Here is a 25,025-nt window from a genome sequence, read left to right on the forward strand (position 1 = left end):
ATTATTCCTATCATATGGTAGATACCTGATAATATCATTGGTAGAATATGAAGTGAAATTGTGTTCCTATGAATAACAGAAATTATATTCATTCATAAAAATTTGGTTAACAAAATTGAGGCTCATGGAATAGGAGGGTCAAGGTCCAATATGATTTAAAAAAAAACTTGGTTTAAGGAGAGAAAACAGTGAGTTGTAGTAAATGGTTGTTTTTCAGTATGGAAGATGGTAATCAGTGGTGTTCCCCAAGCGTCAGGGACCACTGCTTTTTTGATATATATAAGTGACTTGGACATTGGAATAGAGAGTAACATTTCAAAATTTGCTGATGATACCAATCTTGGAGGAGTGACAAACAGTGAGGATGATACAAATCGACTGCAACAGGATATAGATAGACTAGCCGAAGGGGCAGACTAATGGCAGATGGAGTTTAATACAGTCTATTGTGAGGAATGTACAGACCAGGAGCAGTGGCAACTGCTGAAACTGCACCCGGAACTCAGGCAAGCTTTTAGGGCCTCGCCGCGACAATCAGCCGGGCCCTGGCGGCACAAGGAGGGTTGGTTACGGAGGTGGGAGGGGTGGAGCGTGTTGTGTATTGGGGGTGATTGGAACTTTGGTGGCGGCCCTCCGTGAGGCACACTGGGTGCCCGAAAAGGAGGGCCTCCCCAGTCCGCAAAAAGGCCGCCTGGTTTTACCAGGTGGGGTTCTTGAGGCCTTTGCCGTCTGTCGACCAAGGGTAGAATACCCACGGCAGCGGGAGGAGGCCCTCAAATGCCAGTTAATTGGCCACTGTGGGCCTTGATTGGCCTGGGGTGGGCGAGCCGATTCTCGCCGCTGCCGCCTCACATAAAATTGCGGCGGGGGCAGGTGAGGGTTGGGAACGGCTCCTCCCCTCCCTGCCTCCCACTCAATTTTAGGCCCCACTTCACCGTCCCCCACCACCACCAGCCTGCTCGTTTGGGGGCTGTAAAATTCCAGCCAAAATATACTTAATGGCACCGTTCTAAAGTGTGTGCAGGAACAGAGGGATCTGGGGGTGTATGTGCATCAGTCTTTGAAGCTGGCATGACATATTGAGATCGTGGTTAGTAAAGCATATTGGATCTTGGGCTTTACAAACAGAGGCATTGAGCAAAAAAGCAGGGAAGTTATGCTGAACCTTCATAAAGCTTTAGTTCGGCCCCAACTGGAGTATTGTAGCCAGTTCTGGTCACCAAACTTTGGGAAGGATGTGAGGGTTCTTCGGGCGGTGCAGAGGAGATGTACCAGAATGGTTCCAGGGATGGGGAACTTTAGTTACAAGGTTGGAAAAACAAGGTTTGTTCTCCTTATAACAAAGAAGATTGAGGGGAGATTTAATAGAACTGTACAAAATTATGACAGGCTTAGATAAGTTAGACAAGGAAAAATTGTTCCCATTAACTAATGGTACAAGGGCTACGGCCACAGATTGAAGATTTTGGGCAAGAGATGCAGGGGAAATATGCGGAAGAACGTATTTAAGTAGCAGGTGATAATGCCCGGAACTCGCTGCTCACAAGGATGGTGGAAGCAGAGACAATCAATGACTTCAAGAGGAAATTGGATGACCACTTGAAGAAAATAGACTTGCAGGGCGACGAGGATCATGTGGGGGAGTGGGACTGACTGAATAGCTCCATGGAGAGCCAGCTTGGATTTGATGGGCTGATTGGCCTCAATCTGTGCCATAAATGACTCTATGACATTGTACAGCGAGCTCGCCACTGGTATCAGACCCACCGGCCGTCCATGTCTCCGCTTTAAAGACGTCTGCAAACGCAACATGAAATCCTGTGACATTGATCACAAGTCGTGGGAGTCAGTTGCCAGCGTCCGCCAGAGCTGGCGGGCAGCCATAAAGGCGGGGCTAAAGTGTAGCGAGTCAAAGAGACTTAGTAGTTGGCAGGAAAAAAGACAGAGGCGAAAGGGGAGAGCCAACTGTGTAACAGCCCCGACAAACAAATTTCTCTGCAGCACCTGTGGAAGAGTCTGTCACTCTAGAATTGGCCTTTATAGCCACTCCAGGCGCTGCTTCACAAACCACTGACCACCTCCAGGCGCTTATCCATTGTCTCTCGAGATAAAGAGGCCAAAGAAGACTATATAATACATACAAATGTAAGAAAGTTAATGGAATACTGATGGATTTTCAGAATCCTCAAAGGTTTCAGTTATATCAATAACTCTACATACATATATTACATTGAGATCATCTTCATCCTTCAATATGCAATATTAACAGGGCAGAACAATCATACCATGGGTTCTGCTTACCAGAATCAGGGATCAGTAGCTCATCAATTGTATGAATGACCCCATTTGTTGTTAGTATGTCCTTGTTTGTAATAATAGTCTTGCCGTTGAGTGTAAGACTGTTACCATCACAGCCTACCTCCAATGATGAGCCCTCCAAGGTTTCCAGAGGTGCGCCTGAGATGATAGCTTCTGCGCATTGTACTTTTTTCAAAATATGGTAATTCAGCAGAGCTGCGGAAATAATGCAGGGAGAATTTTCACTCATTTGTTGCTAAGTAAATAAAATGTCTTATTCTCAAATATTCCTTCTTAAATCAATTTATGATACATATACACATAAGTTTATTGTTTAAAATGCAGTAAAATAAGTATGCAGTAAAACCTAAGATTTCTGTTGGAAACACTTTTGCTTCTGAGTCAGAAGTTTGTTGATTCAACTCCATTCCAGGACTTGAGTACATAATCTAGGCTGACACTTCGATATAGTATTGAGGGATTGCTGCATTGCTGATAGCAATGATCACTATTGGTAAGCGTAAAACAGGATTGAAATTGATTGTGACATGTTTTTTATTGAATACGCTGCCAACATTCACTGTCCATGCCCACACATGAAGACTGCATACATGGATGAGGTAGTAGACTCATGACTAAGATCACAACAAGTAGACTCATGACCAAGGTCAGAGCATATAGAGTCAGGCGACAAGTAGCAGAACGGATGGCAAGCTGACTACAAAATAGAAAACAGAAAGTAGGGGATAAAGGTAGTTAGACTGGCAGAAGGTGGGAAGTGGTGTTCCACAATGAACCAGTGCTGTTCAACATTCACATAAATGATTTTGATTCAGGAAGCATAAGTACAATTTCAAAATTTGTGAGCACCATCAAATTGGAAACGTGTGTTGAGTACAGAGGAGAACTGTGATGAAATATAAGAAGACATTAATAAACTTGCAGAATGGGTATGTAATTAGCCCATGAAGTTCAACATATATAAGTGTGAGGTGGTAGATTTCAGTTGGAAGAATAAGAAGGCTACACACTCCTTGAAAAATGTGTTTAAATGAGGTAGAGGAGCAAAGGATGTGGGAGTATAGATATACAAATCACTAAAAGTAGTGATGCAAGTTAATAAGGCCAAAAGAAAGCATTGTGTTTCATTTCAAAAGGGATAGAATTAAAAAGCAGAGATGTTATGTTAAACTTGTATGAATCTTTGAGTACTGTGAACAGTTCTGGTCTCCATATTATAAAAAGCTTATAGAGGCACTGCAAAAAAGATTTACCAAAATGACACCATAACTGAGAGGTTATACTCTATAAAAGAGAAGTCTAAGGGCTGACCTGATAGATGTTTTTAAGATTATGAAAGGGTTTGATAGTGTAGACGTAGAAAGGATGGGGCCGAATTTTATGGGTCCCACTGAGATGTGTTCGGAGGCGGGGGGTGGTGGGGGACGACCATAGAATTGCAACGGGAGGCAGCGGGTGGAGGGACTGTTGCAATGCAATTTTATCGGGGGCAGGATAGGCCGACAATGGCCTTCTCACCCTAAGGCCAATTGAGGCTCTTAAATGGCCTATTAATGACCATTTAAGGGACTCTTCCTGCCACCACTGGGATTTAACAAGAGGGGTGGCCTCAGACACGCATGGTGGTCTCCCAGTAAAACAAGGCAACCTCCATGCGGGCTATTGTGTGGGGAGCCCACCTCCATGGGCCACAGATAGCCCACGGAGGGTCCCCGCTGGGAAAACCTGCAACTCCCTCAACCCCCTGCACAACGCCCACACTCCCAACCCCCATCATCGAGGCCTTCCAGACTGGCCCCAGCGACCCCGCCTCATTTACCTTGAATCCGTGCCCCAACACTGGGCCTGGGTCCAAGGCCTCTGCAGTACCAGCAGTGGCCACCATTCCCAGTGGCCTCGCTGATACTGTTGAGCTGCCAGTCCTGTGCTTGGCTGGAAGCTCTTGGAGAGGGGATCCCCATCTTTAAAGGGACAGGGATCCCAGCGCCAGGCTGGTAATTGGCCCAGTACCATAGAATCGCTCCGGGGAGGCTCCAGATGATGGCGATGGGATATCCCCCTGCCATTTCAGCCCAGTGCCGGGAGTCCCGATGTGGGTACAAAATCCAGCCCGATGTTTCCACTTGCAGGGAGACCTGAACTAGGAATCATAACTATAAGATACTCAGTAATTAATTCAATAAGGAATTCAGGAAAAACTTTTTATCCAGAAAGTGGTTAGGATGTGGAACTTGCTACCACAAGGATTAGTTGAGATGATTAGCATAGATGCATTTTAAGGAAGCTAGATAAACACAGGAGGGAGAAAAGAATAAAGGAATACGCTGATGGGGTTAGCTGAAGAATGTGGAAAGGAGGCTTGTGTGGAGTATAAACACTGACACGGATCCGTTGGACCGAATGGCCTGTTTCTGCTCTGTACATACTCTGTGAGACTACTATGTAAGCAGAATATTAGATACTTTGTTGGCTTGCAGTAACAACCATATTACATTGTTAAGTTCTACCTTACATTTCAAAGCCTCTGGATCTCCTAAGATTCTGTTCAGAGTGGCAGGTGGTATCTTCCTGAATGCTTCATCAGTGGGAGCAAAGAGTGTGTACTCTCCTTCTTGGCTGAGCATTTCCTCAAGACCTGCAGCAGCTACTGCAGCCTACAACACACAGCATAGAAGTACAGGTAAGAAATGCATGTCTGAAATTTCAACATAGAACAAAATAATCTGCTACAATTTTAAAATTCTATAATTGTTATCTCCTTAATGTATTTCTTCTGAACTACTGTACACCTTAAAGCTGATTTATAAATGCATTCTGCTGGTGTGGAATTTTGTCCACCGGGCACATGTTAAGAAATCACAGGAGTGCTCTTCATTTGGATTTTAGTTCCAAAGGATTTGCCGATATATGGATTTAGCAGCCATGGCTCCCCATCAACAGCACACATTTGTGGAATCAACTTTAAGATGCGCAATAATTCATAGAAAGAACCTCCAACTTCATGCCAATTTGTTTCCACCAATTGGGATGAAACTTCACATCTTACCACAGTTTCTTTTCGATCAATGATTACATGGATTTCTTTGAAGAATGATAGATGGGAATAGAGGTTGTTCTTTGCAACCCCTGGCATTGGATTCCAACCTATCCATGGTAGGTGGAAAAAAAATTAAAGAATGACATCGTAACAAGCAGTGCCCCTCATGTTAATATAGATAAAGCTCAAATTCCAAAGTGGAATTTGAAATCAGAAATCTCTGGTTGATCAGGTTTGTACTGACTGAGGCAAATAGAATTGAAACCAGAAAAAATTTCTGACATCTGATATTTAGATAAATTAATTGAACAAAAGATCTGATTGAAATCCCAAATGAACCTTGGCAATTATTTTACTACAATTGCCTAGAATCAATGCTAACATGTAACCAATTGCAACGCTTTTAATCTGGTAGAGAAAGTATTAGCACACTGTGAAACTGTAAAGAAATACTGAAAATATTCCTTTAGAATCCTTTCAACATGATGACTATGAAAAGGAAACTCAAAGTATCTCATCAATCTCAATTAAAGAATGTTTCTGTAGTTGGGAACCTAATCTACCCTTTAAACTGTCCCCAACACACATTGTACAATGACTTCCTGTACCAGGAATCATGATGACATTGATGCTGTTTTTCCTGCCCCACTCACCCTGTATCTGGGCATTAGTGAGGGGAATTATACAGTGCCAGACTTACCTAAACTCATTGAATTTACAGAATCAAGTCACTTGCATGACCCAGACTTGCCTCAGTCTCAGGCATGCTCTCATGAGGAGCCAACAGAACCAAAAGTGGGAAGCCTAACCGGCCTGCAGTAATGGGATGAGCTGCCAGTTGCAGTTGTCCTAAGACAGCAGTCAGAAGCCCTGTGAACTGGAGAACTCAATGGGTTTCTGGAGAAAAGCAAGGCTGCTTTCTTTTTTGGACCTTTTTCAGTTTGCTGCCTGTGACTTTCAGTCACTCTGGGCTGAATTTTCCTGGCCCCAGGGTGCTGGGCTTGGGGGCAGGGAGGCTGGGAAAATAGCAGGTTACCACATTGGGCCAGCTCCTCAATGCATTCCTGCCACCTGGGAGCTTTCCCAAGTGCAGGCAAGAAAGCTGATCAGCTGTCCACAATAGTGATATGGGCAGCCAACTTACATAATTACGGCCCCTATTAGTGATGATTTTACTCGCCAGCATTTTGCTGGTGGCGGAGCAGCCCCCTGCCGTGTGCCAAGGCCACTAGCTTAATGGAGGCGGCCTCCCTGCAGCAGTCCAGGGGGTCTTCAGAGGCAGGGTCTCCAGGGACCTACCAGCTTCACCCCTCTGATTAATATATTTAATTTTACTTCTGCGAGGGCACCTCCATTTTGAGTCAATCTAGAGGTGTCCTACCTGCTTCAGCAGTGCCCACCTCTCCCGGTGATGCTGCTGAGGCTCTAGAGCTGCCGCCCCTCTGATTGGGTTGGTAACATCGGGAGTCCATCTGCCTTCCTTGGAGGCTACCTCTGGAAATATCGCTGTGCCAGCAAGAATGGGCTCAGAACCCCCAATTGGTCTGGACATTGGGGTCCCAAAGCCCGTGGGAAAATCATGCCCTCTGATCTGAGGATGCCAAGTACAAGGGCTGATGATAGCTTCTTTCCGCACTCTTGCATTTGAATCTGGGAAACCTAAGGGAAACTGTGGTGGAAAATCCCCATCCCACTTCATTTACCTGCCTGTCCTTATTGTAGAAGGAGTGGTTAGGGTCTGGAATGCGCTGCCTGAGTACGTGGTAGAGGCTCGTTCAATTGAAGCATTCAAAAGTGAATTAGACAGTTATATGAAAAGGAAGAATGTGCAGGGCTGCAGGGAGAAGGCAGGGGAATGGAACTGAGTGAGTTGCTCTTTCAGAGAGCCAGTGCGAACATGATGGGCCAAATGGCCTCCTTCTGTGCTGTAACAATTCTGTGATTCTGTGAAGTCCTGGAAATCCTGGGGCAAGATAAAGAGGTCAGAAGGCCACTGTCTTGTGTCTATGCCTCTTTGGGTTTTATTTTTGCCCATACTAAGGTTTCCCTGGGTGAAAAGCACAGGAAAATTGCATTGTTTCCATAATTAATTAACATTTTTCTTTTACAGGTGAAAAAGGCATCAAACAGAATAAACCAGTGGCTGTGAACTTGAACTCTTAGATCAAGGGTATTAAATACAGAATCCTAGAAATTACAATACGAGCCAATAAACACTTAACACATTCACAAGAGCATCCTTCAATTTTAACTAAAGTGTCAGTCCTTTTATACATACTCTAAGCTGCTGGAAGTTGTCTTCAACTTCAAGAGTATCCTGAATGGTATTTGTAAAAGCTGTGATGACTTTGTCAATGACATGCACAACACCATTGGTTGCAAGATGGTCAGCCTTCATTATTCGAGCACAGTTGACTGTAACAATCTGTATTGGATATAAACAGGCAATATTTCAACTGGTCTTCAAAAACATTTCAAATAATTAAGAGATACAGAAGGATCAATAAGAAGGTGCAATTTTTTTGCAGAATAGTTACAAAGAATAAGTCTTTCTTACGCCATTGGAATAGTGGTGTATGTATATATTTAAATCTTGGTACATTGAAGGCAATGTCACTCCGTGCTTCAGTTCATCTGTGAGAATGCGTCTGTCAACCATGTGGTAATGTAGGGCATTGAGCAACTCGATGTTGACATTGCTCACGAGAGCATCAACAATTTCCTGCATTTAAGGAAAAAGGCAAATAAATCAAACTATAAAGATCATTCAGCCATTAGACATTCTATTAACAGATTACTTATTTTTCTTCTTACACATCATGTCTCAGTAGGCAAATGCTCCATATGATGTGGTGTTGAGCCTCACAAATCAAGAAAGTACCTGGCTTAATCCAATTTCATGCCATAAATTACTTGGCCTCACTACCCACATTTAAGAAGTGAAACAACAATTTAGGGTGCCTATTATGACTGCTATCCAGTGGCCCCTGGTTGGGAGTGTATGTATGGGTACCATGTGAGGAAATGATCGATGAGGGATCTTAGGCTGAAATAGCCCAACATTACTCATTGTTTTAGCTAATACATAAGATTGGGGCAGATTTTGACTCCTGAGCTGTAGGGTGACAGCAGCAGCACAGAAGATTTTTGTGGGCCTAGGTGGAGCAAGAGTACTCCTCCTGAGCCCATAAAATTATTTCAAGACTTTCTTTAGAGGGCTTCAACCAGTTCCTACCTAAAATGGGAGTCAGTTTCCTATTTACATCATAGGACTCCAATCTCTATATTAAAAAGGGTCTATTGCCTGAAATAGGCAGGTGCATTGGACACCAGCCAACCCCATCACTAGCATTATCAAGGCGGTACGGTTACTGACTGCACTTTGCGACCATTGCCACCTATTAACACAGGCAAGGCCATTCGAAAATCAACTCCAATGACCTCTTGGGCGACCTACTGGAGTGTCATATCCTCATATGACCCTACTGCATTTAAGAAAGGTGAAATAAAGGGAGAAAATTAGATGAGATAAAAAAAATAAGTATTGACTCATACATTTTTGATTCTCTAAATGGCTCACATAATTTCTGTTATTTATATATTGACTTTGTAATTTACACTACCTGTCTTTCATTTTTATTGACATTAGTGTAAGCAACTTGTCCCTCTTGCCACCACCCCCCCCCCTCCCCCCCCCCCACCACCCCAACACAAGAGACTTGCACACATAATCTAGGCTGGCATTTCAGTGCAGTGCTGAGGGAGGACTGCATTATTAGAGGTGTCATCTTTCAAGTTCGACATTAAACCAAATTCCTATCTGTCTCCTCAGGTGGATATAAAACAGATTATCTGCTGTTTGTGAGACTTTGCTGTATGTAAATTAGCTGCAGTGTTTCCAACAATACAACAGTGATTACTTTTCAACAGAAATTCATTGGCAGTCATGTGCACTGGGACATCCTGAGACTGTGAAAGCTATTATATAAATGCCGTTTTTGTTAATCTATTCTGGGTGCAAGAAAAAATGGCTCTTAAATGTAAGAGCTGGTCTATAAATGATATACAGGAAATTGAACTGACAATATCCGAGCAAGTCAATGATGGTTTCATGTACTTCAATGTAAAGTAAAATTTAAAGGTGGCGTTGAGTTCTTACAGCTGGCAGAGCAGCCCAGGCTTCATTACTGGGAGCAAAGATTGTGAAAGTTCCAGGTCCTTCGATCTCTGGTCTGAGGTTGGCACGGTCAGAGTACAGCTGAGTGGAGGCAGATCCAACAGTTCCCAGAGTGTTGTAGATATTGTTAATTGGTAAAGCTGTAAAAGTAGGGAACAGGACAAAGATAAATTTTAATTACAGATAGTGTCAGAATGTGTTAACAATAACAATAATGTGATCAGATATAAGAGAAAAATGATGGCAAGAGTTAGAAATATATAATGGTAATTAAGTTCGCTATTGTTTATCTAAATCACAAATGTATCTGATGTAAAAGCACAGAATTGTATATATTGCCTCATTACAGAGTAAATCGATATAGGGCTAATAATTGGTTTGCTCCAATTTTCAGGTGCAAGGGTCATGATTTGCAATCAGCCCGGGCCCAGTCCTTGTGTGCTGCCTCCTCGTTTGAAGAACTGTAGCACTGAGTTGAGCGTGATCTATGCTGCTGGCTGGTTTATAACTCAACAGGGGGACCAGCAGGGTGCATGGCTAGCACATGTTCCAGCTCGCCTGCGACCCTTAGAGGCAGCCTGCCTCTCTTAAAGGGCAGCTGCACTCATTATAAGAAGCTGCTGCTGACTGCCGGAAAGTGGTTGTAAAAAGGACGTGAAATGGCGCAACAACCAAGAGAGAAGGCTCCCAGGTTCTTGGATGTGGTGCTGCATGCCTTAGTCCAGGAGGTTGACAGGAGAAGAAAGGCCATGTTTTCGCACAGGGCCAGGAGTCCCTCAAGGACATGCTCAGAAGGGAATGGGAGCAAGGTGGCCAGGGAAGTCAATTCATGGAGTCTCGCCCTAGGGATTTGGTGGCAGCTTCGCAGGAAGTTCAATGACCTCACACGGATCAGGCAGCACAGATAGGAGCCACATAATGTCTCAGTGCTGCAGTGGTAGCTCATATGGAGGTCACGAGATCCATGCTTTCTACCATGCAGGCTCAGACTGTTGCCATCATGGCTGCAGATCTCAGCGCTCAACAGGCCATGCAAGCTCACACAACAGTCCAGCAATCTGTCCTCCTTTTACTAGGATTTCTGAGGTGAGGGATTGACAGTGGCATTGTGGAGTGCAAAGCTGCTTTCTTCTCTCAGCATGACAGCACTTGTGCTCCCACCATTGCTACACACCCTTACTGCTGCCTCTCAGCAATCCGGGCAAGACTGCTGCCACCGTTGGTGATCTGGTGTAGTCTAAAGCTCAGCCCTCAAGATGCAGAGCTTTTTGAGGTTGTCCTTAAAAGCCTGCTCGGGTCTGCAAATGAGACCCGACCCAAGCCTGACAGAACCCCATCTGACCCGAGCCCGACCCGACCCGAGTCCTTCCATTTTTTCTCGCGCCCGACCCGACCCCACCATCAGTTCAGTTACCTTCTATTTTTCACTTTGTTCCTTACCTGCACAAGCTTAAAATAACTGTAGCAAAACCACCTTAAAGTCCAAAAAGTAAATTAACATTAAAGTCACTTACCTGAGGTGGTGATAGAGTGTTTCTGATCCGGCCCGACCTGACCGAGCCCGAATGCCGGACCCGGAAGTGCGACTCCACCCGACCCGAACCTGACACATGTCATCGGGTCCTGTTGGTTTCGGGTCGGGTAGCAGGCCTTTAGTTGTCCTGCAAGGCCATCTGTAGTCTCTCCCAGTGAAAGTCAGTAATCCGCCATGCTGCAGACTCTGGGATAGCAGTGTTTGAATGCAAGGCCATGCAAAGGTACTTGCAAGACAAGCACTAAGGGTGCATTGTTCAGTTTTTTTTTTGGTATTATTGGATGTGTTATTGGATAAAGTTGTTATAGAAAGGTTTTTGTTGGTGGCTTTTATTGCAGGATTTTGGCCAAGAGGATGCTGTGATGGAATGTTGCTGATGGATGGGAAGGTGGAGCAATTGTGATGAAGGAATGATATCCTAAGGGAACTGGAGTCTCAGTAGGCACTCATGGATAGCCCATCCAGAGCAAGGTAGTACCAGATGTCCCCCTCTGACTTTGCCTTCTCCTCCTCTTCCTTCTCCCACTGTGATGGCTTCCCTTTGCCTAGTGGCACAGGTTGTGCCCTCATAAGAACAAGACTGTGGAGGACACAGCAGGCGATCACAAACTAGGAAACAATCTCCAGTGAGTACTGGAGGGCTCCCGCAAGCAACCCAGGCAATGGAACCAATGCTAGAGAATATTGGTGGCTTGCTCCACGATGTTCCTGCTGTCAGCATGGCTCTCATTATAGGCCTGCTGTCCTCACATGGTCGATAGGCAGAAGGGTGTGTACAGGGGCATCCCTTGTCTGCAAGCAGCCAGCCTCTGGTTCTTTGTGGCGGTCTGAAGATATCGGGAATGGTTCACTGCCTCAGGATGAAGGCATTGTGACTGCTGCCAGGATAGCAGGCATGCACTGACAGGATGGTTTGGACATGGTCGCACACCAACTGCATGTTGACGGAGTGGTAGCCCTTTGCGATTCCTGTACCTCTCCCCGTTTACATGTGGAACCCACAGAGCCATATGCGTGCAATTGATGGCTCCCTGGTTAAGGAGAAAATGATGAACTCTCCTCTCCTGACATATGTGGCCTCTGCCACCTCCCAGCTGCAGCGATGGATGGCAAATAGGATATGAACTAGAAGTGTCCAGTCACATAGAAGTTGAGAGCGACTGCGACCTTGACGATCACTGACACTGTCCTCACCTGCTGTGAGGTTGCAAGTCCTGTTGAAGGAGGTGGCACAATTCAGTGACCAACTCCTTGGTGAGTCTCAGGCACCACCAGCATTGCTTGCGGCTGAGGTGAAGGTAGGAGAAATACTCCTTGAAGATGCTTGATGGGTACAGCCTTCTGTAGAGAGCTCTCCTCACCCTCCCTCTACGCAGAGATTCCCCTCTCTGCAGCCACAGCTCTATTTTCCTGTCATGTTGCAGACCCAGAGGCACTGCAATTACAGCCACCATAATGGTTGCAGCTTTGTGTGGACAGGTTACAAAACCCATCTGCCCTCTCGGTCAGGATGCAGCAACAATCCCTTCCAACTCCAACAACTAGACACCTCACCTGCAAGTTGGATGGCTGGCCCTTTAATTAGCAGTAGTCGGGGGTCCCTCCTGCAGCTGAACACATGTTCGGTTGTGTGTGGTTGGCACAGGGTGTTCACTGCACCAGCACATTCCAAGTTTGCAGAATTTGTGTCAAATCAGTCTGAGTGGCTGTTTGATGTCACCATCTTCCCACTGTGAAAGCTTCCAAGGCATGCATGGCATCCCTGCACTAGCACCCTTTGCAGCATGAGGTGCTGGACGGGCCAGACCGGAAGTGCTTGGAAGCACTGCCGCACCATTTTGTGGTCCTCCAGCTTTGGCACTACAGAACCGAATTTTGCAGGCATAAACTCTGATTTTCAAATCCTCATAAAATTGTGGCTGTCTACGGCTATAGCTTGGGCACATCTGCACACAAGGATCGAGCAATTCTAAATTTTGTGTTCTGACATCCACCTCTATTTTGAATAGCTAAAGGCAGAGGGAAAGATAGTCAAAGAGCTTTGTCAGACAAATGCTAAGAAATGCAAATGTATGAGGCAGCAGTTCTTAAAGAGCTGCAGTTCATCAATAGAGGGGAAGATGTGATGGCAGAGAAGTGGACTAATTGTTCACCATGCCAGTATAGATATTTGAAGTTAACACTGCTCCCTTGCATGCTCAAAAGCTGGAGTTTCTGCTGCAGAAGGTACAATGCAGCAGGATCTCCTTCTTTAGGCCATTTTCCAGTAAAAGCACAGGTACATGTTGAATGGAGGTTGGTCACTGACTGAGTCAATGCAATTGCCAAGCTCCCTTGAATCTGTTTGTAAATGAGGAAGAAGTGCAGCTGGTTCGCAAATGGGATGATAGCGATCTAACTGACCATTTTTGACTGTTACAATGATATTTAGTGTCAATAGAGACGGGAAGATCATAAACAGGTTTTGGAAATTCTGTGCAAATGTCCTTATGAAAGCATCTATAGCAGCAATGCTGATGCCACTACAAGTCACCAGTGTTCTTAAAAGCTGCTCTTGGAACTATGAGCTTGTAGAAAACTCCCAGGCTTTGACAACCTCCAGTGTGTTCTGAAGTTGTGGGAAACTTCTTGTAATGTTCACCTCAGGGAACTTTTGCTGCAGCTTCTGCTGCTATTTATATGATGACAGTAATAGTTTGGGCAGAGGCTGGGGGATATATTTTGGAGAGATTAATATGCCCAATTGGTTCTATTCACAGCCAGTGAATGGAGCTCCCTACAGGCCTCAATTATTTTTTTGGGGGGGTTGCTGTCAATTCACAAGCAGCTTTCTAAGGCAGATAATAATTCAGAGGAAAATACAGTCTAGCAAGGCTTTCATTGGGCTTTACTCGTGAAGCTATTCACATCAGCGCCAAGATTTCCGGACCTATTGGAACCATAATCGGGACGCGACCGGGCCAAAGGTTTTGGAGGAGAATGAGTTTACAATTTTGGGTCCACGGAAGGTCTGCTTTCATGAATAGAATTTTAACTGTCGATACTTATGGGATTGAAAACAGGAATAATTCCAAAATTACTTGGAAACTACCTCAGTGTTGATTATGGATTTGAGTAAGGAGATTGAGAGTGAGTCACTTGATGGCAAAGATAGGAAAATTCATTGGGGCAGGGTTTTTAGTCCCTGATGGGGGAAAGCAGAGGCAGGCATAAGCGAAAATTCATGCCTCTGGCCAGCATGCCAGTTTGCCGGCTCCATCCCACCCCCAGGTCATTTTCCCAGAGACAAGATGGAGGGCAGCAAGACAATCTGCCCGCAAGCGGCAGGTAGCCACTTAACAATAGCTAATGGCCTATTGAGGCCTATTGTCAGAGACTGACTAAAACTTTCCCGTCATCCTGTGGGACCCCAGAGATGTCAGGGAACAACCCAGCTACCTGGAGGTGGCCTACCAATGGCAGATCGGGGTAATGGGGGGAGGCGGGGGTGGGGACCAACGCTCCAGGCAGGCTTTGAGGCCCCGCCCACCTGTCTGGCCACAGCTGCAGCTGCCGTCCGCCCTGTGGGGGACTCCCCCTCCACAATGGTGGTTCAGTTGTTCAGTTTATTTCTTACTTAAAAGTTGAAAAAAGTTGTCGAGAGAGTGCCTCCTTCTTGAGGCACCCTCTCTTTCTTACCTGGAAGCTTCTGCTCCTTCCGGGCTTGAGGGCCTCCTATTGGCCCTCCAGCTTTGAGAGCGTGCCTGCCATCCTTATTGGATGTTGAGCCCGCCCTCTCGCTGCTAATTGGCCAATTCAGGGAAAAATGCCGAGTGGCATTCCGACACAGTGTGGGCTTCTGACCCCTTTTGAACCTGCCCGTCGGGTCCGCAAGCCTATGGGGAAAATCTTGCCCCTGGAGTCAATTGAAAATTGTTACAGAACTTCACATTAGTTTTAAAATTGAATTTACCTATTGCAGCACCACTTTTAGGCAAAACAGATATTAGAAACATAGCAACAGCAGTGGTAAACAGTGGACCATAAGAACAAAACAGCATTCAGCCTCTCGAGCCTGTTCTGACGTTCAATTATATTTATTGTTGATCTGTAACCCAACTATATTTGTCTGCTTTTGCTCCTGATCTAACACAAATTTATTAATCTTAGTTTTAAAAATTTCCATTGACCAAGAATCTAGGCTTCTAGAGATTTCCACTGGACTTTATGTGAACATTTGTTTCCTGATTTCATTTCTAAATGACCAAGTTCTAATTTTAAGAGAATAAAAGCAAAATACTGCGGACGCTGGAAATCTGAAATAAAAACAAGAAATGCGGAAACCACTCAGCAGCTCTGGCAGCATCTGGGGAAAGAGAAGCAGAGTTAACGTTTCGGGTCAGTGACCCTTCTTCGGAACTAGCAAATATTAGAAATTTGTGGTTTTTATTTCTAATTTTAAGAGTATGGATTTTCCCACCACAGGAAATTGTGGGGTAGGAATTGAGCTGTGTTAAGTCCAATTTAAAGGAATGAAACAGGCGTATGGGGCTGGATTTTCAAAGTGGAGGCAGGAAACAGCTGCCTGGTCTGGTTTTTGGTCTGAAACCTGCCACCTCTGGGAACCTAATTCAGATTGCAATTTTGAAGTGGGAAAGCCTTAATTGGCATGGAGACAGGTTTCCTGTCCTCTCAAAGCCAGTGGGATTGAAAATGGCAGTGGGTCAGATCAAGTGTGGGGCTCATGTAGACTTCCACGGCAAGCTTCACTGAGGCTGCTGGTTGCCCTGAGGGAGAGATCTGCCTTCCAAAGCACCAGAGGGAAGCGAAATGTCACAGGGGAGCTGGAGGCCTGGCACTAGGGACAGGGCAGACCCTCGCTTCATCGATCTAATGCAGCAGTACATGAGGGGGAGGAGGTAGATCCTCTTCGCAGAGGATGACAGAGGGAGGCCACCTCATTGTGCAACAAGCACCTCTGTTCAGTGTTGTTCCCCTCTTCCCCATCTTCCATCTCCTCTCTGACTTCCTGCTCCACCCACAGTGAGCTATCTCCTTCCAGGGCCTCACTGTCCTCATGGACCCCACCTCTTTGAAGGGCCATGTTATGGAGAGCACAGCAGATCATCACAATGGTCAAGACCCTCACAGGAGAGCATTGGAGGGTTGCACCCAACTGATCCAGGCACCACCTGCTCAATAGGTGACCTGCTGAGCAGGTGACATTGGTTGCTTCATCCCTGTGCCTCAGCCTGGGGGCTCCTGGAGAAGGGTCAGTAACCATTTCATCAAGGGATTTCTCTTGTCCCCTTGGAGGCAGCCATGTACTTTGGGGGATGGAGTGAAGATCTGAGGCAACCTGGATTGGTGGAGGATGAAGGAGTCTTGGCAGCTGCCAGGAAAGTGAGTGCAAACATGGAGGAAGCTCTTGTTCTGTCCGCAGACCATTTGGAAATTGAGAGAGTGGAAGCCCTTCCTGTTGATGGCCGGTCACTAGGTGCCTTGATGGTCACATGGGTACAATCGATGATGCCCTGTACCTGAAGGAATCCATCAATGGTGTCATAACCCAATGACCTCCGTGCCAGTGCAGGCCCATCTGTGTCAAGGGTAGTCCCTACCCTCCTGAAAGGGCATCCATGATCTGCCAGATGGCCTAACGAGATGCTAGCTATCATATGCCATCTAGGCCCACAGTTGATCTCTGGAATGACCCAGTTGCATAGAAGTTCAGAGCACCTGAGACCTTGAAGGCTGCAGGTAGGGGACTGTCATGGGGACCATGAGATCTCAGGTCATTGTGGATCAGAGCGCACAGGAGCACGACCATCTGCCTGGATAGGCGCAGCCTCCTACGGCATTGCTGCTCTCTCATTTGCAGGTAGCTGACTCTTGGGCTGTGCACCGATATCTTAGGTAGCACCATCCTTCCCTTACAGCCCCTCGCTGTGCTCCTCTGGCCTCCTGCTATCCAGGATGGTACATATGCCGCAGCTAATCCTGGCTGCTCTGTCCAATGTCTGATTCACCTGTTCCTCTGTGACCACTGTCAGCTGGGCCTTTAATGTTCACCAGGCCTTCCCATGCCAATCCTAGCTGCCACAGTAATGCTTGCGGGTACACTTCACTATCCGGTCTTATGCCAATCTCCAATGTAATATTTAACTCCTACTTCTCCTGCAACAATATTCTCAGTGAGACACATCTGAGGCAGCTAAGCCTGCCTCTGCTTTAAATTAAACAGCCATTTGCATTGTTCTCATCTCCCTCCACAATGATCACATCCTGACAACCCTGCCATGTTCCCCCATGGCATGTTACCCATTCCCATCTCCATGCTTCTGACAAGCCTGTTAATGTGCTGTTTAATGAGCTCAACAGGCAATTAATTGGAGGTGAGTGCCTGAACTATTCCCTTCCTGCCGGCAGCACTTTGAAAATAGCATTGCCTTCCCTCAGTGCTGACCTCCGAGAATGCGATCTTCAAATTGCATTCATTGCTCTACCTGCGCACAGTGGTGTTATGGTCAAATGAGGACGGATCGAAGGCCTTCCCTCTTTCTCTCTCCTTGTCTGACCACAACAAGTTTAATTCTTTTTTAAAGTGGATATACTGGCCAATTCAGTAGGTGTTTGATTACTCACTTGCTATGATCATAACAAGAACCAATCAGACAGGTTTTCTTAAGTTTAACAAAGAAAGAGTTGTACCTAAACCGAACTAATGAAAATATGTGAAAACACCAACTTTCACTCGCACACACACACACACGAGAGGTTTACACACACACAAAAGATTACAGAGTGGGGAAAGGTAGATTGGTTGAATTACAGTCCATCGAGAAAAAAAGGGGGTATACAGTCTGTGGCATTTGGTGATTCGCCTGGCTTCCAGCTGAATTCGGTGATCTTGATGCTTTTAGTTTGAAGAGGTAGATGACTGGTTCGGTGGGTCTCTTGGACACAGCGATGTGGATGATTTCCTCCAAAAGGGTTTCTGATTGTAGCCGGAGTATGCAAAGGTGTCAGTTAAGAGGCAGAGTTCGAAGGTTGTAAGCTGAAATGGAGAGAGAGGGAACCCATTTGGGTCTGGACATGTCAGAGTCCAGAAACTTCTCCTTGCTGCTGCAAAGAAACACAAGCTTAAAACCACAGATGGGGAGGGGCTTTTCACATGACAGTCACCCAGTGATTCAAACATGGTAGCAGCATTTTTCTTCTTGCTTAAAAGAACAGGTCGTTCCCTTAAACTTCCTGGGTCTTGGTTCCTGCTGGGATGAACAGCCATTTCATCTCCACCTCACAGGCTTTGCGATGTAGGATTCAGTGCTGCAAATTAGGTGGCCATCCTAAGCTGCATGCAAAGTCATCCTTCATCTGTTCTCTCAAATTTCTTCAAAAAATATAAATACAGATCTCCAGTAAGTGGATTAAAGAAAATTATCATTCAACAAAGCAAGTTGGCTTCACAGCGGGCTTTAAAAATCTGGCATGATATGTTCCAGTTTTTGGGCTCAGCTGTCTCAAAACAGGACTTCAGTTTCTCTGTATCTGCCCTATCAAACTCTGATCATTTTAAATTAATCATTAATTCACTCAATTCTTTGATGTAATAAAGATGTATTGATTATTGATAGTATCTTACCAACAGGGCAGCCTTTCTCACCGTAAACCCTCGAGTATCCCGGGCAGCATTCATATCTTATAATCCTGTAAAGCAAATTAATCATGGGTTTCTATTTATAGCAAGTTGGCTTTTTTCGCCACTCTAGTAAAATAAAAACTTTGCTGCATAATATTATGTCTGAACAAGGTTTGATCAGGACTAGAGTTTGGGTACGAGTTAGAATTACAGTAGAAACAACTGTCTTCCACTCATGCTGTGAGAAAGAATCATTTGTTAACAGAACATTTTAGTTATCAACAACTTACTGTGGGTATCTCTGAAATGCATTGAATACAATAAAATGTTTCAATGTTCTATGTTATGATCCAATATGCTATGGATCCTTTATATATGGAATTAGGTCCATCCAAGCTTGATGCTGCCACTAGGAGAAAAAAGTGAAAGCACTTTCTGTGCTCTAGGTCTCAGTTCAGTTTGACTAAGTTGCTAGCACTCTCACCTCTATATCAAAAGTGCCACATGGCAGGCTTGTCAGTAAAGTTGAGGCAAATGGAATAAAAGGACAGTGGCAGCATGGATACGAAGTTGGCTGAGTGACAAGAAACAGAGTACTGGTAAACGATTGCTTTTTGAACAGGAGGAAGGTATATAGTGGGGTTCCCCAGGGGTCGATACTCAGACCACTGCTTTTCTTGATACATATTAATGACCTGGACTTGGGTGTGCTGCGCACAATTTCAAAATCTGGAGGTGACACAAAACTTGGAAGTATTGTGCACTGTGAGCAGGATAGTGATGGACTTCAAGGGGACATAAACAGGCTGGTAGAATAGGCGGGCAAGTGGCGGATTAAATTTAATACAAGCGATAGATTTTGGTAGGAAGAATGAGGACAGACAATATGAAATAAAGAATACAGTTATGAAATGGGTACAGGAGCAGTGGGACCTGGGGGTTTATGTGCCCAAATTGTTGATGGTGGCAGGGCTCATTGAGAAAGTGGTTAATAAAGCATACGGGATCCTGGGCTTCATAACTAGAGACATAAGAGTACAAAAGCAAGAAAATTTTGATGACTCTTTATAAAACATTGGTTCGGCCTCAACTAGAGTACTGTGTCCAATTCTGGATACCAGACTTTAGGAAGTATGTAACAGCATTACAGAGGATGAGAAAAGATTTGTGAGAATGTTTCCAGGGATGAGAAGTTTCAGTTATGTGGATAGATTGGAGAAGCTGGGCTGTTCTACTTAAGGAGGAGATTTGATAGAAGTGGTCAAAATCATGAGGGGTTTCTACAGAGTAGGTAGCGAGAAATTGTTCCCAATGGTGAAAGGAACAAGAACCAGGGGACACCTATTTATGGTGAATGGCAAAAGAACCAAAGGCAACATGAGAATAACTTTTTCATGCAGCGCATGGTTAGGATCTGGAGTACATTGCCTGAGAGTGTGGTGGAGGCAGATTTGATTGTGGCTTTCAAAAGGGTGTTTGTTAATTATTTGGAGGAAAAAAATCGCAGGGCTATGGGAAAGGGTGTGGGAGTGGGACTAGCTGAGTTGCTCTTGCAGAGTGCTGATACAGACATGATGGGCCGAATGGCCTCCTTCTGTGCTGTAACCATTCTATGATTCTATGACAAGGTTGTGGCATCTTCAAGACTTTAGCATATAGTCTAGCCTGCCAGTTCAGTACAGTACTAAGGGAGTATTGCATTGTCAAATGTGCTGTCTTGACACTAAGTAGTTAAACTGAAGCCCCATTTGTCTGTTCGGGTGGATGTAAATAATTCCATGAAACTATTCAGAAATAGAGTTCTGCTGTTGTTGTGCCCAACAATTCTTTCTCATCCAATATCATTAAAAACAAGAATGCTCAAAAAAAGAAAATGTTACAAACACTCAGCAGGTTAGTCAGCATCAGTGGAGAGAACAGACAAGTTAATGTTTCAGACAAGGAACCTTCATATGGACTGGAAGATATGACAGCTGAACAGACCCACAGATACACACACAAGAGAAGAAATAGAATTACCCTTAAAGCGCTTAAGTAGAAAACAGGACATGGTTTAATGGCTAAATTGCTATTAACCTGACACCATAGGAGGCATAATGAGAAAAACATTGATGAGATACTGGGAACGTCTGAATAGTTGAGGAAGTTGCTGATAAAAATGAAAGCACTAAAAACTGGAAAATCAGCATAAACCCAGGAGCCTGGAAGAAGAAAAAGGCAGGTCATTACCATAGATGCCAACTGCCCTGGTAGCACTGTGTTCTGATTGAGGTCCCCAGTTCAAGCACCAACCTCTCTCCCTCCCCGCAACACCCAACCCCACCCCCCCGAAATGCTGCAACATGTTTATAGTATGTACTCTGACACTACCTACAAACAGTGGGCACGCTCCCTACACACAATGGAAGAAATTCACACTGATAACTTTACACTGGCAATATTTTACACTGACAGTAGTTTACACTGGCAGTGCATCACACTGGCAGTACTTTGTGGTAAATTGCTTTTTACGAGCAGTGTTTATGCTGTCAGTACTTCATGCTGTCAGCACTTTTTTCTGGCACTATTTCACAGTGACATTACTTGGCACTGCCAGTATTTTTAGTTTAGTTTAGAGATACAGCACTGAAACAGGCCCTTCGGCCCACCGAGTCTGTGCCGACCATCAACCACCCATATATACTAATCCTACACTAATCCCATATTCCTACCACATCCCCACCTGTCCCTATATTTCCCTACCACCTACCTATACTAGGGGCAATTTATAATGGCCAATTTACCTACCAACCTGCAAGTCTTTTGGCTTGTGGGAGGAAACCGGAGCACCCGGGGAAAACCCACGCAGACACAGGGAGAACTTGCAAACTCCACACAGGCAGTACCCAGAATTGAACCCAGGTCGCTGGAGCTGTGAGGCTGCGGTGCTAACCACTGCGCCACTGTGCCGCCCTCCACTGCATCATGCGTCAATAACTGAAAATACTTACCCCTTGAATGTTATACCACTTTGTATGACAATTACAGCACTTTTAATTGCTTAATTTATGTCTTTGGTAAAAACTGTTGAAAACTCAATTTAATACTTCCACTACATTTAAGAGCCAAAAGCAATTCTGAGTTCTCCCTCAAGCATGAAACAAGGTTGATGCAGTTTACATACTTTTTTCATTTACTTTTCAAGTAAATAGAAAATAAAACATAATGGAGCCATAAACAGGAAACATTTGCCAAAATTGTTTATAGCGAAGATGTGGTAATATTTATTAACATCTCAAACTATTAGCAATACTTTATGAGGGCTTACATAGCAAACAGTATAAAATGATGAAATTATCAAACCATCACATTGAAGATTGCAAGTCATGTCTATTATGTATTAAATTTAAAACATAGGGCATGCATTTCACTGAAGACTTATTACGAGTAACTACAGTACTTGTTACTTTTGTAGGTTTTACAGTGATAGGACTTTTCAATGTTTCAATGTGTCATGCTGTGTGTCACACAATAGCTGTTATTTTATTGCAAGAGTAGAGCACTTTATGAGTGCATCGGATTCTCTGGATTCTCACAAATCCCTAAATATGCTTTCTGAAATTTTTTTTTCATCTCCATCTTTTCCCAGTAACTGAAATTTCTGATGTTCAAACTAAGGGCTTATACTGAGTAAAATAGCACAAAAATACATATTTCTCACTAACATAATTAAAATGTATCCAATCAATTATCTTTTATGACTTTAATGACTTAATTAAAGTTTTTACTTGAAAGCTTCAGCTTCTACCAAAAGCTTGGGCTTGAATTTGTTATTTTTGCCCAGAACTGGGACTCTGAACTGGATTAGTTGGCTTCAAAATTCAATTAGAGTTTTATTTTTGCAAAGTATGCCTTACAGACAGAAATGCTCCAAAGAAAGCATACACATCGTAATTGAAGGCTTTAGTTGCGAACGATGCCTTCAACAGCTAATTACTGGGTCCAAATTGGAGGTGGGCGAGACCACTGCAGGACCCTCTCCTACCATTGGGTCACCGCACGGCCTTTACTGCCACTGCCCAGAGCTTTCTGCCACTTTTCACATGGCAGCCTAAGGATGCAGCAATAAGTGAGGTAGGTGTGAGGGAAATCCTCTGGGATCTCAGAGGATTTGAGCATAGCAGATGAGAAAGGAGTGGGCAGTTATCATAGAACTGAGAAATGGTAAATTTAGAAAAAAAATCCTTTTTGCAACATAAAAGGGAGAAGACTGGTTCACACATTGATTACATGATTAGATATTTCTCATCTATAGGAATTTATGCCCTGAGCCATTCCCTTCATTCCTGATGAATGTTCATTATTTCCACAAGCTGTTGTAACTTTTCAGTTTTCTCTGTAAATGTGCTCCAAACAATCCTTCTGAAGGAGGGATTTCTTCTTCCTTAGTGCTCATCTACTAAAGATTGAGTTTCTTGGAATGTTTCGACTTAAATTTGTGAATAATTTGACTCAGAAGCAGCATTATTTAGTTGAGTTATTTATACCTACTGAAAATGTTCTATAGTGTACTGTAGCCACTCACATAAATGGAATATGTAAAAACAAAGCTGTGTTAAAGTCTTATTTCTTTCCTGACAGATAAGGTATTCATGTTTCAGCAAAACAGAACTTTATTTATTAATTTGTTCTGATTAATTTAGCAGCACAATTTCCTGATCTCTAAAGTTTGATTTAGATTCTACAGTGTACTTTAATCTGAGTTCACACTGCGGCAGATCCAGGACAGCCCAGTTCAAATACTTGAGACTTGCAAACTGAAATATAGGGCTGAATTTTACCAACTGAAAATTCGGTGGCGGATCCTCCTCCGTCTGGCCTGGGGATCTGGACCGCATTTTACGGTCCCCAGGCCTTTAAGTGGTCTGAGGCAGGACTTCCACCTCATTAAGGCAGGAAGTCCCACCTAATGGAGCTGCCGGCCAATCAGCAGGCTGGCAGCTTGTAATCCCAGCAGTGCCACCGGAAGCGGTGACCACTGCTGGGACTGCAACCAAGCTTTAGGATGAAAAGGAAGAACGGCCCCGGGAAAAGGTAAATTTTTGGAGCCTCGCCGGGGGTGATCAGTCAGGCCCCGGTGAGGCAAGGGTGGTCGATTGTGGGGACAGGGGTGCATGTTGGGGGTGGTTGGAGCATCAGGGGCAGCCCTCTGTCAGGCGCAGGGTGCCTGATCATGAGGGCCTCCCCCAGGCCGTCAGAAATCCACCTGCTTTTGTCAGGCGGCTTTTATCAGGCCTGGGCCGCCTGTCTGGCCAATGGTAAAATACCCGTGCTAGCGGGCAGAGACCCGTAAGTGGCCATTAGCTAGCCACTAGGGCCTTGATTGGCCTGGGGTGGGCGGGCCAGTTTTCGCCACTGCCGCCCCACGTAAAATGGCGGTGGGAGCGGATCGGGAAGGGCCCTCGAGCCTCCCACTCCATTTTACGCTCCCCACCCCGCTCTTTGGAGCTGTAAAATTCCAGCCATAATTTCCATTCTCAGAAAAATGTTGGAAGCTCAGAATACTGTGCACCATAGAACTATAGAACGTTACAGATAGCAGAAGATAGAAGGAGACTAGTCAGCCATCATGTCTCTGTTGGCTCTGTACTCCCCAAATCCAGAACTAATTCCATGGCCGTGCTGCCTCCCTCCCATAGTGCTGTGCCATCCTCTGCTTCAAATGTTTATTTACTCACCCTTAAAAGATGCAATGTTCTTTGTCTTAACGACTGCATGTGGCAAAGTATTTCATATTCCAACAACTGTCTCTGTAAAATAAATTTCCCCAAAACTCTCTCCTCACTCACTTTTAACTTGATCCCTCATCACCAATCATAACCACGATAAATAGTCTCTTCCCATTTGCTGTAACAAAACCATTCATAATTTTGGAAACCTTTATTAAATCTTATCTTAGCCCCTGTGCTCCAGTGCAAGTAGTCCTAATACTTTAAGTGTCTCTCATAATTATAATTTCTTACCTCAGTACCAGCTTGATATATTGGCTGGGATTTTTCGATCCCTTTGAGGACAAGATCAGAGGCGGGGTAGGGTGGGGTGGGGGGGCGCCCAGAATATTATAATGGAAGAAGTTGGAACAAAGGTCTTACGTCTTTATGTCAGATATGGATTTTTCCAAGGGATGGAAAGCATGGTGGGAGGGCAGCGCGCCTCGATGCTTCAACAGGCAACTGAGGCAATTAATTTGCCAAGTGAAAGCGATTTTACATGTTTTTTTGATTTTTTGCCAAAAGTGCACAAGGCCCACGGGTCACAGCAGTTATATAAAGGCAGCAAGCAAGCGGAAGCTTCACTT

The 25,025-nt window shown here is 44.7% G+C and overlaps 1 protein-coding gene across 1 annotated transcript in view; it reads right to left on the minus strand.

Annotated features, from left to right (window-relative positions):
• The window catches only part of tgfbi (transforming growth factor, beta-induced), a 77,945-nt gene that overhangs the window by 24,627 nt on the left and 28,293 nt on the right, over positions 1 to 25,025 (minus strand). Inside the window, exons 3-8 of the mRNA XM_068043659.1 lie at positions 18,692 to 18,756; positions 9,516 to 9,673; positions 7,914 to 8,078; positions 7,635 to 7,781; positions 4,832 to 4,973; positions 2,302 to 2,514 (exon numbers count right to left, since the gene is read on the minus strand). Coding sequence (XP_067899760.1) covers positions 2,302 to 2,514; positions 4,832 to 4,973; positions 7,635 to 7,781; positions 7,914 to 8,078; positions 9,516 to 9,673; positions 18,692 to 18,756 — 890 coding nt within the window. The remainder of the gene's footprint in view (positions 1 to 2,301; positions 2,515 to 4,831; positions 4,974 to 7,634; positions 7,782 to 7,913; positions 8,079 to 9,515; positions 9,674 to 18,691; positions 18,757 to 25,025) is intronic.

This window comes from Heterodontus francisci, chromosome 12, assembly GCF_036365525.1.
Source record: "Heterodontus francisci isolate sHetFra1 chromosome 12, sHetFra1.hap1, whole genome shotgun sequence".
NCBI classification, from domain to species: Eukaryota; Metazoa; Chordata; class Chondrichthyes; order Heterodontiformes; family Heterodontidae; genus Heterodontus; species Heterodontus francisci.